The sequence below is a fragment of the Sinocyclocheilus grahami genome, unplaced genomic scaffold (genome assembly GCF_001515645.1).
Source record: "Sinocyclocheilus grahami isolate Dianchi unplaced genomic scaffold, SAMN03320097.WGS_v1.1 scaffold1389.1, whole genome shotgun sequence".
Taxonomy (NCBI): domain Eukaryota; kingdom Metazoa; phylum Chordata; class Actinopteri; order Cypriniformes; family Cyprinidae; genus Sinocyclocheilus; species Sinocyclocheilus grahami.
The window spans coordinates 346,586-362,580 of NW_015506568.1; the positions used below are offsets into that span (position 1 = coordinate 346,586).

The window sequence follows — 15,995 nt, forward strand, 5'->3', positions numbered from 1 at the left end:
ATTAGAGCCCTGTCCCCCATACAACCTGCATCTCCCAGTTGTCCTCTTGCACTGACCGTCGGGGCCAGTGTGACTATTCAGTACCAAGCCGATAAACCCAGAGATTCAACAAAAGCCTCACCCAGCAGACTACACCTCAAGACCAAACTGGTGAGTGTCTTAATGTAGCTTTGTCTTACTGATTGGCATAGGATTTTTCACTCTTTTTTGGGGGGGGGGGCTTATTTATGGTTTCTGTGCGAAGTAACTGTAATGAAATACTGCTGAAAGACCAGTGCATTTTTATATTGGTCTGATCTGAAATTGTGGTTTCCAGTTTAAACCTGATTCGTTCCGTTTGTCTAAAAGCAAATAATGCTCCCCATAGAAAGAACAAAAAAAAACTAAACAAACAGTTTTGTTTAAATAGTATTTTTGCTGGACACCAGAGCGCTGATGTGCAAAACACATAGAATTACTGACTGCAATAAAGCTTGTGAGTTGGATTATTATTGTTGTTGTTATTATTATTATTATTTTAATAAATAGCAGCAAATGTATTGCATATTTTAAAAAGACATCACAATATACATTAAGGTTTTGAAATTTTCTTATTTATAGTTATTATAAAATTATTCTTAAAACTATATTATATTGGCTTATTAAGTAACATTTTGGCTTAAAGAAAGTATATTGATATATTGTCTTAATAATAAATCATATTTTTACTTTGCATTAATGTTTTTGTCTTTGGGAAAAGATTAAATCAAAATTAAAAGACAAAAACTATAAAAAAAAATCTGAACCAAACTATAAATATGAGTACAACTAATACATAACTGTAACAAATTTTTGTAACAAAACAAGTATTTTTAGATGATTCAAATTGTTATTTTTTTTAGTGAGTATTATTTTGTATTATTTATTATAATATTTATTAATTATTATTTATTTAGAATTAGTATTAGTATTTTTATATTTTCAAAGTAAGTTTTAGTAATTGTGTGTGTATATAACAAACTTTAATTAATTTTTATTTAAGTTTTAGTAATCTCAGTAATTTACCATTAACTGCTGCGAAGGCAATATTCTTAAATAAATGTTTTTTGTTTGTTTTTTTGGTAAATTTAAGTGTTTTCATCAGACATTTATATTGTATTTCATTCAGCTTTATGTCAATTAACTAAAATTACTTTTTAAAATAATGTTATAGTTTTAGTTAACAGTAACAACCGTGTTTTGGGATCCGAATGTTTTGATGTCAGAAAGATCAGATCATCATTTAAAAAAAAACACACCACAGAATTATGGGGATGAACAGAACAGATAAATTCAGCATTTATGTATATACTGTATATAGTTTCTTAGACTGAACCATGTAACCCCTTACCACCTCTTTTAACAAACATTCACCCATATTTCAATAGTGAGTAAACTGTGCTTTTCTAGTCTTGATAGCTAAATATGTAGATGCTTCTTTCTTTGTCTGAGCTGAAGTCCTCTTATAGAAAGATGGTTTTTATTAGCACACAAAATGTAATTAGTATGAAAACAAGACATACACATATATCCAAGATAAACATCCAAAACAAATATCCCGATTCCAAAAGCACACCGTGTGTTATTTTAGTGTCACACCTTTATTAGAAATAGAAGCCAGGCCGCCGGTCTCTACAAACAATTGAAGCCAAAACCTAAGACCCTAACCCATGAACTGATGGCTGAACTTAAATACACACACGTCTGTTTACCATCTACTGTCTGAAATACACATTTGGGATGAACCAGGACTATCTTTAGCTATAGCCGCAAAACAAGACTTACCGCACAGTTTAGAAATAACGTCCTTCACCTAGAATAAAGATGACCGCATTAGTGCTCACTCTACATGGTGATATCACTAAAAATGTCTTTCTGGCTCCTCCCTAGGAGAAGACACACAGTCCTCAGCGAAGAACCAGCATGACACAGTCTTGGCCTCCGGCACAGGGGTGTCTCTCCAGGAACATGCAGCCCAGGGAAGGCCAGCGAGTGTTAAGTCACCTGCCCCTGCACTCGCAGCCCCAGGTGATGATTCCCAGCCTCAGCCTCACCATTCCCATCGGCGGCATCCAGATGGTGCAGCCACGCTCCAATATGCTGCTCCGCAGCGCATCTCTGAACCACAGCGTGGCCCAGATGACGGTCACCGTGCTGACGAAGGAGAAAGGGGCCGATGGGAGTCCTGCGGGCGAAGTTCCTCATCGCAGAAATCAGCTGATAGTGTTCACGGAGCCTGCGGTGGAGATGAGCTCTAAGAGCGACGCTTCCTCCGATGAAGACAAGGAGCAGATCCGGGGAGTGGTTCAGGCAGAGCTCGTATCAAAAAAGAGGGAGGTTCCCAGTGTTCCCATGACCACCTGGAAGAGCATCTCTCAAAGAAACAACAGAAAGCATTCTCGAAGTCCCAAGAAAGCTCAGCCGGTGGACGCTTCAAGAACATCCATTTGTTGAAGGAAAAGTTCAGCCAAAAATGAAAATGTTGTCATGATTTATGCACACATTTGTCATTTCAAACCTGCGTGTTAGGCACAATGATCAGTTTTGCTCTTTCAACACAAAAGCTTTTGGTATTGGCCAACAGGGTTGGAAATTAATGGGAGCTTGGGGCAAAATACAACCAAAAGGAACAAAAATGCCCCCAAATTCAAAATAAGGGGGCAAAAACCGCCCCTGCACAATGAAACTAGTGAAGTACGCCCATCTAATCTTCCAATTTATATTCGAGTATAAATACTGCCTCCATTGTTAGTTCTTTCGGCATCCCTCCTCCTCCCCATCTCCACCTTTTATGCATATTTATTTATTTATCTTTCTGTCTATAGGGGGGCTATCGGAGCTCGAGTAGAATAGTCTCTCTGAGCCCTCCATTGCAGACATCAAGCCAAATCTGTTTACCGCTAATGCTAAGATTATATGGGCCCACGAACTCGTGAAACTATATTATGGCTGTAATGTGAAAATGAATGAAAAGTGTTGATTTTGGCATTACGTTTAGCTCTCATATTGCATCAGATTTCTTCTGTGTTTTTTTGCAGAATTGAGCATCATAACCAATCACACATTTCTGTTGAGCTTATGAATGCAATCACCAATCAGAGGTGTTCAGATTGGCTTAGATTAGATTTTGTTCAGTGTTCACATTCACGGTAACACTTTACAATAAGGTTCATTAGTTAAACATTAGTTAATGTATAAACTAACATGAACTAACCATGAGCAATACATTTGTTACTGTATTACTAATCTTCACTAACGTTAGTTAATAAAAATACAGATGTTCATTGTTAGTTCATGTTAGTTCACAGTGCATTAACTAATGTTAACAAGATTTTAATAATGTGTTAGTAAATGCTGAAATTAACATTAACAAAGATTGATAAACGCTGTATAAGTGCAGTTCATTATTAGTTCATGATAACTAATGTAGTTAACTAATGAACCTTATTGTAAAGTGTTACCACATTCACTGACTGAAGTGTGCTCTCTTGTCAAATACTCGGATCACAAACAACACTGTGCAGATGCAATACAAAGAGTCTTGATTTTCGAATGCGTAAACGGCAATAAACTAATTTATAAACGGATGTTAAGCTTGTTTTGTCTGTGTAGCCAGATTATGACGTGCAGTTTTCTCAAACATTTAAGACAATACAGATACATTTAATAAGGTAATTAGATTTGTTTTTTTTTACAAAGGTAAAAAAAAGACCCTAAAAATCCCCAAAGGCAAATATTGCCCCTTTGGGGACGTTTACACGACAATGTTTTCAACCAAAAACTGGAAACTTTTTATGCATTTTGACTGTTCGTTTACACGACGACGGTGTTTTGGGGACTGAAAACACATATTTTGGAAAACGGGTTTCAAAGTGCAAGTTTTTGAAATCGCCACCGTTATCGTTTCCGTGTAAACACCCCAAACGGGAATCTTTGAAAACAGTGACGTGTTAGGCATGTAGATGTGCGCAGTACGTGACGATTTTAAAGATAAGCGCGAACAAACATACACAACAATGACGGAGTACATGATACTGTTGTTGCTGCTCAAGAGTTTGCTAACGCTTCTTCAGCAAAGTGTGGATTTACTTCACCAATATTATAATCGTCATATAATCGTTACTTCCCGACAGGTACTGTTTACTAACAAGGTGACAGCGCCAACTACTGGCCTGGCATACGTAATACAGCGTTTTTGGCCATTACGCGGATATGTGTAAATGCAAATCGTTTTGAAAACATTGTCGTGTATACGTGAAACTTTTCAATGACGCAAGGGATAAACTTTTCCATTTTGACTACACCGTTGTCGTGTAAACGTAGCCTTAGCGGAAAAGTTAATTTCTGACCCTGTTGTCCAACATGTAAGATATTTCATCATGAGCTATTTTTTGAAGATACTTGAATCGCAAGGGAAGATTCTCACTGAATAACAACTTAAAGGGCTCTTTAATTAAACTATGATTTTATGGAAAATTCGTTTGAAATTTTTCCTTGTTAGTCCAAAACAGCTTTTATTGAAACCAAGCTGCCAAAAGAACTACCTCTGAGTTTTTATGACGTAATAGACATGAAAACATCAGCACTGTTCAATTCTACATCTTTGATTTTTTGGGGGGCCCGCCCACAGGCAGGTGAAATAATAAAACAGGATCATAGTTTTTTCAGACTTTGCGAACAGACTTTTACAGAAAGACTATGGACCCAACAGTAATGCCACAAAATGTAAGCGTGTTAATGTTAATGTAAGGACTCATTTACAGTCAGATGTTCTTTTGTTAATTGCTGTTTTTGTGGTAGTGAATCAAGCCTTTTTTCCAGACTTGTCCTGCATGGGATTTCTTAATTTCCTTAAAATATCTGGGAGACTGTAGAGAGGGTTTTTGCTCTCTACAGTCTCAGAAAAAAAGGTACAAGAGTACTAAAATGCACCTTTTGGGGTTCAAAGGTACAAAGATGTTTCCAATGAGTTAACCATGGCAGCTGTGATATTAAAAACGCAGTAAAAGTTTTCAAAAGAGTTTCACATGTAAAGTTGTGGAACAGTTATAGCAGTGGGCGTTTACAGTGAAGTCTTAAAGGAGACACAGCCGAGTGTTCAAATCATAGGCTTAAAATCGAAGTAGAAAATAGCCCTTTATCTCGAAATTATCACAGTTTTGGTGTAAAATAAATTCTGTTAACATTATAAGCGCAGCTCAGGAAGCATAAAATACTGAAAAATGCAGCATGGCTTCAGGAGACTTGGAATACGTGACATGATTTGTGTTTTATAGGATGCTTTTTGCAGCATTCTGCCTAAACGCTGTATAAGTGCAGTTCATTATTAGTTCATGATAACTAATGTAGTTAACTAATGAACCTTATTGTAAAGTGTTACCACATTCACTGACTGAAGTGTGCTCTCTTGTCAAATACTCGGATCACAAACAACACTGTGCAGATGCAATACAAAGAGTCTTGATTTTCGAATGCGTAAACGGCAATAAACTAATTTATAAACGGATGTTAAGCTTGTTTTGTCTGTGTAGCCAGATTATGACGTGCAGTTTTCTCAAACATTTAAGACAATACAGATACATTTAATAAGGTAATTAGATTTGTTTTTTTTTACAAAGGTAAAAAAAAGACCCTAAAAATCCCCAAAGGCAAATATTGCCCCTTTGGGGACGTTTACACGACAATGTTTTCAACCAAAAACTGGAAACTTTTTATGCATTTTGACTGTTCGTTTACACGACGACGGTGTTTTGGGGACTGAAAACACATATTTTGGAAAACGGGTTTCAAAGTGCAAGTTTTTGAAATCGCCACCGTTATCGTTTCCGTGTAAACACCCCAAACGGGAATCTTTGAAAACAGTGACGTGTTAGGCATGTAGATGTGCGCAGTACGTGACGATTTTAAAGATAAGCGCGAACAAACATACACAACAATGACGGAGTACATGATACTGTTGTTGCTGCTCAAGAGTTTGCTAACGCTTCTTCAGCAAAGTGTGGATTTACTTCACCAATATTATAATCGTCATATAATCGTTACTTCCCGACAGGTACTGTTTACTAACAAGGTGACAGCGCCAACTACTGGCCTGGCATACGTAATACAGCGTTTTTGGCCATTACGCGGATATGTGTAAATGCAAATCGTTTTGAAAACATTGTCGTGTATACGTGAAACTTTTCAATGACGCAAGGGATAAACTTTTCCATTTTGACTACACCGTTGTCGTGTAAACGTAGCCTTAGCGGAAAAGTTAATTTCTGACCCTGTTGTCCAACATGTAAGATATTTCATCATGAGCTATTTTTTGAAGATACTTGAATCGCAAGGGAAGATTCTCACTGAATAACAACTTAAAGGGCTCTTTAATTAAACTATGATTTTATGGAAAATTCGTTTGAAATTTTTCCTTGTTAGTCCAAAACAGCTTTTATTGAAACCAAGCTGCCAAAAGAACTACCTCTGAGTTTTTATGACGTAATAGACATGAAAACATCAGCACTGTTCAATTCTACATCTTTGATTTTTTGGGGGGCCCGCCCACAGGCAGGTGAAATAATAAAACAGGATCATAGTTTTTTCAGACTTTGCGAACAGACTTTTACAGAAAGACTATGGACCCAACAGTAATGCCACAAAATGTAAGCGTGTTAATGTTAATGTAAGGACTCATTTACAGTCAGATGTTCTTTTGTTAATTGCTGTTTTTGTGGTAGTGAATCAAGCCTTTTTTCCAGACTTGTCCTGCATGGGATTTCTTAATTTCCTTAAAATATCTGGGAGACTGTAGAGAGGGTTTTTGCTCTCTACAGTCTCAGAAAAAAAGGTACAAGAGTACTAAAATGCACCTTTTGGGGTTCAGAGGTACAAAGATGTTTCCAATGAGTTAACCATGGCAGCTGTGATATTAAAAACGCAGTAAAAGTTTTCAAAAGAGTTTCACATGTAAAGTTGTGGAACAGTTATAGCAGTGGGCGTTTACAGTGAAGTCTTAAAGGAGACACAGCCGAGTGTTCAAATCATAGGCTTAAAATCGAAGTAGAAAATAGCCTTTTATCTCGAAAATTATCACAGTTTTGGTGTAAAATAAATTCTGGTAACATTATAAGCGCAGCTCAGGAAGCATAAAATACTGAAAAATGCAGCATGGCTTCAGGAGACTTGGAATACGTGACATGATTTGTGTTTTATAGGATGCTTTTTGCAGCATTCTGCCTAACATGCTGGTTTGGATGCGAGGGTGAGTAAACGACGACAGAGCTTTATGTTTTGGGTGAACAATCCTTTTATGGGTCTGTCAGATCTTGGGTAGCAGAGAAAATGTCTCGGACCATGATTCAAGTCATTGGACTAAGCTTTGCTGAATAATTTTTGATGTATATTTGCTTGTCTGCAGTCCACATTTTACATAGACCTACCACACATGCGCATTTGTGTGTGTGTGTGTGTGATATGCGGTGTGAAATGAATACATTTTATTACATGTATAATAATAAAATAATACATATATATATAAATGAGGTGCCAATAAAATCCAAGTCCCATTTTCACATGTTATTGTGTTACAGCATGGAAGCATTTAAATAAGGAATTTTCCACTCATCCTGAAGAAAACATATCTATATCTACTGTAAATCTTATTAGAAATCCTACTGTTTTTATATGCATTTATACTATATTCTATGGCATTGCAGCATCTGTTTTTCTTTGTTGTATGTGATGGCCAGCATTTTAAACACTCATGCATCTCCAGTAAATAGGCTAGAATGTGGTCGAACCCAGAAGATGAACGGCTCTGCTTGATGGTTCAGTTGTTCTTGTGGTGTTGATTATTTAGATGTGGGAAGTTGTGATGTAATCTTTCAGACAGGACAAAGTATTATCAGAACTGTAAGAGTAACATGAATTTACATTAAAAGATAGTTCCAAGAGTCTGTTGTTGCTCTACCGATGTTTATTTCATTCGATAAACTATGCACAAAATGTTCCTGTGTTCTGTCATATTTATATCTCAGACTATATGCAAATATATTGTTAATTCATGGATTAGCATCTTCACGTTTCTATTAATTAACGCTGTTAATAGCATTCTTGTTTACAAGTGTAAACATGCAACTGTTTAATTGGACCATTTTTAGCTTTGGTAATGTTATATGTAATTTAAAACACATTAATTAGCATTTGTATGATTAAGACTATACAGTGATTTTCTATCATTTCAGACCAAGAGTAGCCGTCTCAGCCAGTGAATGGCTTTGGTGTTTAAAGGATAAGACATCTATTCTTGTTAAACATCATTATCTTCCAGCTAAGGGGGTCACGCTAACCAGCAAAACTGTGCACTTAACCTCGTACTTGTTATTTTTGACTCCACTTGAAGACGCTGTTAGTGTATGATTTTAGGAATAGGTTCAGAGGAAATATTGCCCCCTGCTGGCGCGTGATCATAGCGTGTCTACTCTCAGCTTGCCACTAGATGACGCTGTAAATGCGCTAATATAGACAAGTTCCACATAGGCCTAGTGTGTGTGTGTGTGTGTGTGTGTGTGTGTGTTTACTGGTCCTCAATAATTTTCAAAATATTTAGATGTAAATATAGCGTTCTGCACATGTTTCTGTGATGGGTAAGTAGGGGTTGGGTTATAGGAAATATCATAAACCTGATGGAAAATCAATGAAAGTCTATGCAATGTCCTCACTGCGATGGCCGAATAATGTATATGCATTATGTGTGCGCGCATTAATAATGTAATGCATTATGTGTGCGCGCTTTAATAATGTAATGCATTATGTGTGCGCGCTTTAATAATGTAATGCATTATGTGTGCGCGCATTAAACAGGCTATATAATGTAAATATATTGGCCTATATTCCACCATTTTTTGTTTTTATGGTTGTGCAACTATTCTGTCATAAAAATGTATGCACATTTAAGAGCACTTATAATTGGACGTTGATCCTTTTAATGACATTCATTGTTATTTAGAAGAAGAACAAAAAATACATCTACTGACTGACATGAGCGCTTTATTTATTTATTTTTTTACTTTCTCTAATTCATTCAGAATAATACAATAAAATATAATTAAATATTATAAAATTAAATTAAATAAAAAAAATATATAAAAAGTGAACCGCCTGTATCCACAGCAACACTGTTACAGGTCTGGCTAGGTGTCAGTATTGGCATAGGTTTACTGATGTTTATTTACAATATGCAGACAAGTGAGGGTTTATCAGTAAAACCCCCATGAAGCCTGAGTTCCAGACCTTAGATCGTCAAAAGCTGTTTACGTTCTTAACTGTGATGCAGGTCATAGCTCACACCAGAGGAATGCACAGGAAACACGGAACTGGACTGTGTGTGTGTGTGTCTGCACTATCATCTACCATCATTACCCTTCTTAAACATTTGCCAAAAACTGAATCATCTCTTGCAACATTCCAAGAAAGTGAATGCATTTTTCATTGTTTGGAATTCCTCAAACACCTCTGTTACAGGGGGCATAAAAATAAGCCATTAAGAAAGCCATTCTAGCTGCTGGCAGCCTGTGATAAGCATGCATTTTGCAATTTTAAGGGTGTGCTCACCTGTTCCAAAACACCTTGAACAGTGTCATGTTTGACGGCAGAATGCAGTATACTCATCAGATAAGATATTACTCACATAAGGAGGGTTAGTGATTTGACCAAAACTACACTCGTCCTGCACTGTTACACCCAAACCACCACCTACTGCATTAGCAACCACATACAACACATCAGCAAATTATATCATGCATATTTTATTCACAAAATGAAAGAGAGAGCGTAGAGGAATCCCTTGAGAAAAAGAAGGACACTGTTAAAGAAGTACTTACGGAAATAATACACTTCAAAAGAATATACTTAAGTGTGAACTGTAATGTTGTTAAACACTGTGTTAATGTTAACTGCATTTAAATGGAAATGTAGCGTTTAACCTTAGATTACAGTAAATGCAGTTAGCTTAGACTTGAGTGCATCTTTATAATGACTTCAGTTGTCTTTGATGTATGGTTAAAGTTATTGCTGAATGCACTTATAGTAAACTCAAAAGAAAATCATTTCTATTGAAACTTGATATATATCTAGTATTCTGTTGGAACTTTTAAATATTTAAATATATTTGTAAGCACATTTATAACGACGAAGTTGCAGTTTAGCTCATTTAGTGCATACACAATGTTTTATTTGAAAATAATATCGAATAACACTACAGTTAGAAAATGAAAATCAAACTGCATGTGTTTTAGAATGTTAGTCAACACGTCAACATAAGTGCACAGCTAAAGAGTTTTAAACCAAGGATTTGAAAAGCACTTTAATCAAACTTTTATTTTGACATTACAAAGTGCACTTTTTAAAAGTGTGTTAAGAAGCATGAACGTGTACACGCTTTAAGTTCACTTCAGTGGCCTTTTATTTCTCTAATATTATATTATCTGCAAGTATACAGTTATACTTTTTTGATCTGAAGCACACTACAATTGCTTATTCATGTGCCCTTCTTTTTCACAAAGGAAAAATTAAAATAATTCACCCTCACATTGTTCCAAACCTGACGTTTTTTCTTATGCGGAACAAAAAAAAAAAGGTCCATTCATTGAAAGTCAGTGGGGTCCAAAAGAACTCCATTGGGCCCCAATCGCTTTCACTGTATGAAAAAAGACTATCTTCCTACGATTGTGTATTGTCATACATGTCTCTGGTATGTCTTAATATGGGTCTATGTGGAATATCATGCATCTCAGTTCCAAAGCTGAGTTTCAACAATGACATCATTATTCCTGTAGCATCGTTAAACGAATGTTGCATGTCATCTTTGTTGTTCTCTCTCTCTCTCTCTCTCTCAGTGACCAGTTTTGGTCAGGAAAGTCTAAAGGAGCACATAAGGTGTCAAAGTGCAGTGGAGCAGCACATTCCTGAGAGCTTCCTGAGGAATTCCACAGGCGCTTTCAGTAGTTTTTGTGTTTGTCACATTCCTCCAGCGAGCCACCGCGCTGAGTGGAAGAGGAAATGGATAAGGCCACATTGTTAGATTGTGACTGAGCCAGAAAAACAGAGAGCGAGTCTGCGGCGGAGTACGGTGACCAGAGCAATCATTAACTTATTATGAAGCACAATAATATGTCTCAGGATAAATCGCTTTATAAACGTCATACAGCATAATTAATCTCATTCTTATTGGCTCTTAGTTCATAAATCTGACATGCATGACATACATTTGCTTGGAAAACAAAGATGATGCAATCACACAAGGTGGGCCATAATCCTTAAAAATCTCGATTTATCTGAAAAACGTAACAACTTAACAAACATTTGCTTTAGTTATTGTTTTATGTTTTTGACCTCAGCAGGACAAATAATCTGCGAGGTGCCATTGTTTAGTGGACTGTGACATCACTCTGGCATTTCCTGACCCCCTGCAGTGACTTTTGAATGTTTCATATTTTTCCAGTTCATAGCGGGTGGAACAGTCGCTGTATAAATATCATAAATTCAGTTTTATTCTTTGTGGGTATTATGCAGGGTGTTTTTAAACTAGCCTAAAAAGTATATGCAGCGTCATGTTTTGCTTGGTTTTATATTTTCAAGGCATATCCATGCATTTTATTTATCATAAATAAAAAATAAGCATGCATACAAATAAATAAAGTTAACAGTAATATACAGTGGGTACGGAAAGTATTCAGACCCCCTTAAATTTTTCACTCTTTGTTATATTGCAGCCATTTGCTAAAATCATTTAAGTTAATTTTTATATATATATATATATATTAGATACACGTTCTGTTTGAATAATTATCAGGTCCTATCTGTCATTATCACTGCACACTTATTTATTTTATAGAGTTATAATAAGGAAAAAATGGATATTAAGAGCACACACTAGTTGTGAGAGGATCTTGCACCTGTTGTTATTCCAGCACACATTCCCAGCGTGTAATAAAATGTCTTCCTCTAGTTTACAATATTTTGCATATTTGAATCTGTGACATTTGTTAACGGGTGTGCTGATATGATTAATGACAGACAAATGATGCTGCCATTATCTTGTGTAATTTGCATATTTTGTGAATGTTATCTCATTGGTAAAATACATAGGGTGGCTTCCATGCCTACGATTTAGAAAAATGTCAGTTGAGACGCATTATATATGTTAAAACAATATTGAGAAGGAAGATATTACTGCTCAGACACTGATCTCATCTGATATGGTAAGACTTTAGTTTAGGGACAAGTTCTTACTGTTAACTAACTGTGCTTATTATCATGCATATTACTAGCTGTTTATTAGTATTATAAAGCACCTATTAATGCCCTGTTCTGCATGACCGTATCAGGGGGAGTTTACTGAGGCTAAAGTAGTAGTAGTTAATATAAGATACTATATATCTTACTGTATATAGAGATTACACTGAACAGTTCTTCTTTTACAAAATATCTATTAGATTGGTGTGCGCTTTTACTGTGAAATGTTGCATTGGCATGTTTTTCAGCTTGATATCAATACTAAATCATGGCAGCACCCACTCCGTATCCACAATCTGTGTTCCTGGACTTGACTGGATATCCTGCACATGCACTATCAGTCCTGCTTTTTCCTCCGGAGGGGGGTTTCTGCACTGATGTGCAGTCTATCCCGGGACACATGCAAAACATGCCATTAAACACTATCTCCAGTGACGATGACAGCACACGGCCTCCCCTGTGGAAATAAAAGTTTCCTGTTTCTGTGACACTGACTCGTCCAGGGGGAGTCACTGACATCAGCGGATGTCTTTCATTCTCCCCTCCACCTCGCTCAAGCCTGCAGCCAATCAGGAGGCAGGAATTCCTGGACTCAGTGTTGCGTAACAACCAGTGGGTGGAACTTCAGCGAGGATAAATGAAGGCGGGCAGGTTGAGTTGAACACAAGCACCTGTCAGTCTCTCTGTGGACTGCAGATACTAACTGTATACCATCACTTAACTGGATTTAACAGACGTGTTAAACTCTCGAGAATGGCTTGCTCACTGTGGACTGCTGTCTTCATCTCAGTGACACTCTGTGTGCTGCAGCAAGGTAAGACACTTTTACCTTTTATACCTTTCCACAGCACGTGTGTTTTCTGTGGTTAATTTTATGCAGCCCAAATTGAAATTTTGCTTCTCATATTTTTTAATAATCAGTCTGCATATAATACTCATATTGTCCTATAAGACTCTATATTCTCCTGAACTTCACTGGTGGCTATCAGCCAAACCTTCACACACACACAAAGAAAATCATCATGCCTTATTATCTTTACAGATAAGCTCAGCAGTTATTATTGAGTGTCATATCTATATAGAGTACTGTATATTTGTGTATTGATCAGATTAAGCGGAAATAAATTTCAGAAACGTACAATATGGAATAATACCAGAATTTGTGCCGTTGGATCAGTAAAAAGTACTTTTGGTGGTGTAACCTAACGTGTACAGGTTGATTTAGTCATATAAAACTTCAATAGAGTCAGTAAATTTGGATGTTACTACACGAAGTATATCTAAGGTTGCCAAATAAACATTTGGGGAATAGCTTTAATCATAGTGTCTGTGTTTTCTAGGGTTTGGATATCCACTATCCGATCAGTCCGAAGCATCAAGCAATCCACCTGCTCTCAAACGGGTCCGTACCAAACGCTGCTCCTGTAGCAGCTGGTCAGACAACGAGTGCATCTATTTCTGCCATTTGGACATCATCTGGGTCAACACACCGAAGTGAGTACGTCTACGATGACAAAGGGTGAATGTAGGGAGTAGAATCCATAATATATCTAATTGTAATCACCTGTAGACCCCCAAAATAGGACTCCTTGTTTGCACGTGTTCGCTCGCAGTGCTCTGTTAACCCTCTCCCTCTCGTCTCACTACAGTAAGATCGCTCCTTTCGGTCTGGGAAGCCCTCTGTCCCGTCGCCGGCGCTCCACGGGCCGCTGTGAATGCGCCAATCCCGCCGACCGGACCTGCTCCAGTTTCTGTCGCAGCAGGTGAGCCCAGACTCTGCAGCCTCCAGCTCCACCCTGAAGATGAAATCAGACAGATACGTGTCCTTTCGTCTGTCACGGATGCCGTATCGGCAGCCATGTGTGACCTGCGGAGATCAGGGCAGCTTGTGTGTGTGTGTGGGGGGGGGGGTTCAGCTAACTCTTCTCTGAGATGAAGGCAAATAAGGGAGTGAATGAGAAACCGTCTAATGACTGAAGCAGTTATGAGTCACCAAATCGAAAGACAGCTATTTTTGGACAAGTTTAATAGTATCTGAAGATTCCTGTGGTTGTTCAGGGATGGCATTAGCCCTTGTATTTATGTGGGAGAGACATCTGGTTTCACAAGAGCAAGTCACTAAATAAAGTAGATTGTATTCAAATAAAATCCAGTCTAAGTTTGGACACATGTGAATGACCAAATTTGTAACTAGTGAATTCAGTATGTAACCTTATTCTCAAATTGTATTTGCAGTTCAGAAAATCCAGATATGGAGATCGTGACCCAGTTTGATGACCGGTCAAATCCCCTTGGCAAAACTAGCGATTATTTACTGTCATCTCTCAGGTAAATCATTTTCTGTCAACATAAGCACATTTAGCACATGCTTTTGCTTCAGTGAACAGAAAATACCCTGCTTTGGGGCTAAACTACGTGTTATTTTCATTTGCAGGAAGGCGAGTAAATACAACTTCGTGACAGCCTCACGATCGGCTTCAACCCAGAAGAAATCCAGACTCAGGAATCTCTCAACCAGTTAGAGAGAGATGAGGTGATGGTCGTCTGATGGAGCGCCTGAGCAAAGTCCCGGATGAAGAGGATCTGCCTCGTGAGAGGAGGATGGATTGACTGAATTCAAGACCGCCGAGGCACAAACCCTCAGGTACTTCAGCTGAACAGGAGCAGAACGGTCCGAGTAAACGATGATTTAGGTGGTGGAAAGAAGAACAGATCACCTTCTGCACCAGTGAAATGGTGGCATTTCCAAACGAGTGAGTTAAAAACAGCAGAAGTACTGCAAACAACATTTAAGTTTGTCATCTTTGAAGCTATGGTGGGGAAAAATGAAAGACAATTAAAAATGAAACCCCTTTACCCCTGCCTGATACTGTGTAATCTCTATTCCTGACACTGAATATTACATTTTTGTATTACCCTTTATTTATTAGGGTTTCTCTGTATCAGAGCTTAATTTGATTATTTATTTATTTATGTATTTATTTTGGGGGGAAATTATCTGATGCTTTCTGTGATCAACTGCTCGAGAAAGCGTCCAAATGTTTTTAAAAAAAGGAATGTTTATCTGTTCTCTTCCTTTATTCCAGTTTTCCTCATTTTCCCTTCAGTGAAGGCGGAAGTATTTATTGCATACGTTCAGTGGAGTGTGTTTATTGTTCGGATACCAGCAGGTCTCAATAGCTCAAAGCTTGCCAAAAAATGCTGTTCTTGTTTTCCTAAAGTCAAACCCGGCTGCTACTGTCTGCCAGCTTTATTATATAAATACTGTAGTACTGTGTAGACTTCCCATTACTGCCTCAATTAAATGCAATCTGTTCATGACTACTTTAATTATACATACAGAGTTTTGACTATTGCCATATATGCATTTAGCTCTGCTGTACCTGTTCTTGTTTTCCTCGTGTGAAGAAAAGGACTATTAGTTACTCCCAGATACTTGAATGTTAAACTTGAATTGCTTGCAACCAGCTGTCAGTTTGTTAACTTATTTAATTTATTTAATGAAGTGTATTTTTTGTATTATTGTATCTGTTAATAAACAATATACTACCGAATAACAAAGAAGTCATTTTAACAGTTTTCTGTGTTACATGGCTGTTGAGTCAATCGTGTTCAGATGTGTAAAATATCACATTGCACTTCTTGTTAAACATTAAACTCCTCCACATAATAAATCTGACACCTCAACAGTACATTACACT

General features: G+C 37.3%; 2 protein-coding genes across 2 annotated transcripts in view; both read left to right on the top strand.

Annotated features, from left to right (window-relative positions):
- The window catches only part of LOC107569862 (transcription factor HIVEP3-like), an 18,168-nt gene extending 14,995 nt beyond the window's left edge, over positions 1-3,173 (top strand). Inside the window, exons 6-7 of the mRNA XM_016256021.1 lie at positions 6-150; positions 1,909-3,173. Coding sequence (XP_016111507.1) covers positions 6-150; positions 1,909-2,472 — 709 coding nt within the window. The 3' untranslated portion in view covers positions 2,473-3,173. The remainder of the gene's footprint in view (positions 1-5; positions 151-1,908) is intronic.
- Positions 3,174-12,983: 9,810 nt separating this feature from the next.
- LOC107569866 (endothelin-2-like) lies at positions 12,984-15,204 on the top strand. The gene is made up of 5 exons (XM_016256022.1): positions 12,984-13,108; positions 13,635-13,788; positions 13,944-14,057; positions 14,530-14,622; positions 14,729-15,204. Exons 1-5 carry the CDS (start codon positions 13,048-13,050, stop codon positions 14,814-14,816), a joined length of 510 nt encoding a protein of 169 aa, XP_016111508.1. The 5' UTR covers positions 12,984-13,047; the 3' UTR covers positions 14,817-15,204.
- The last annotated feature ends 791 nt before the right edge of the window (positions 15,205-15,995 follow it).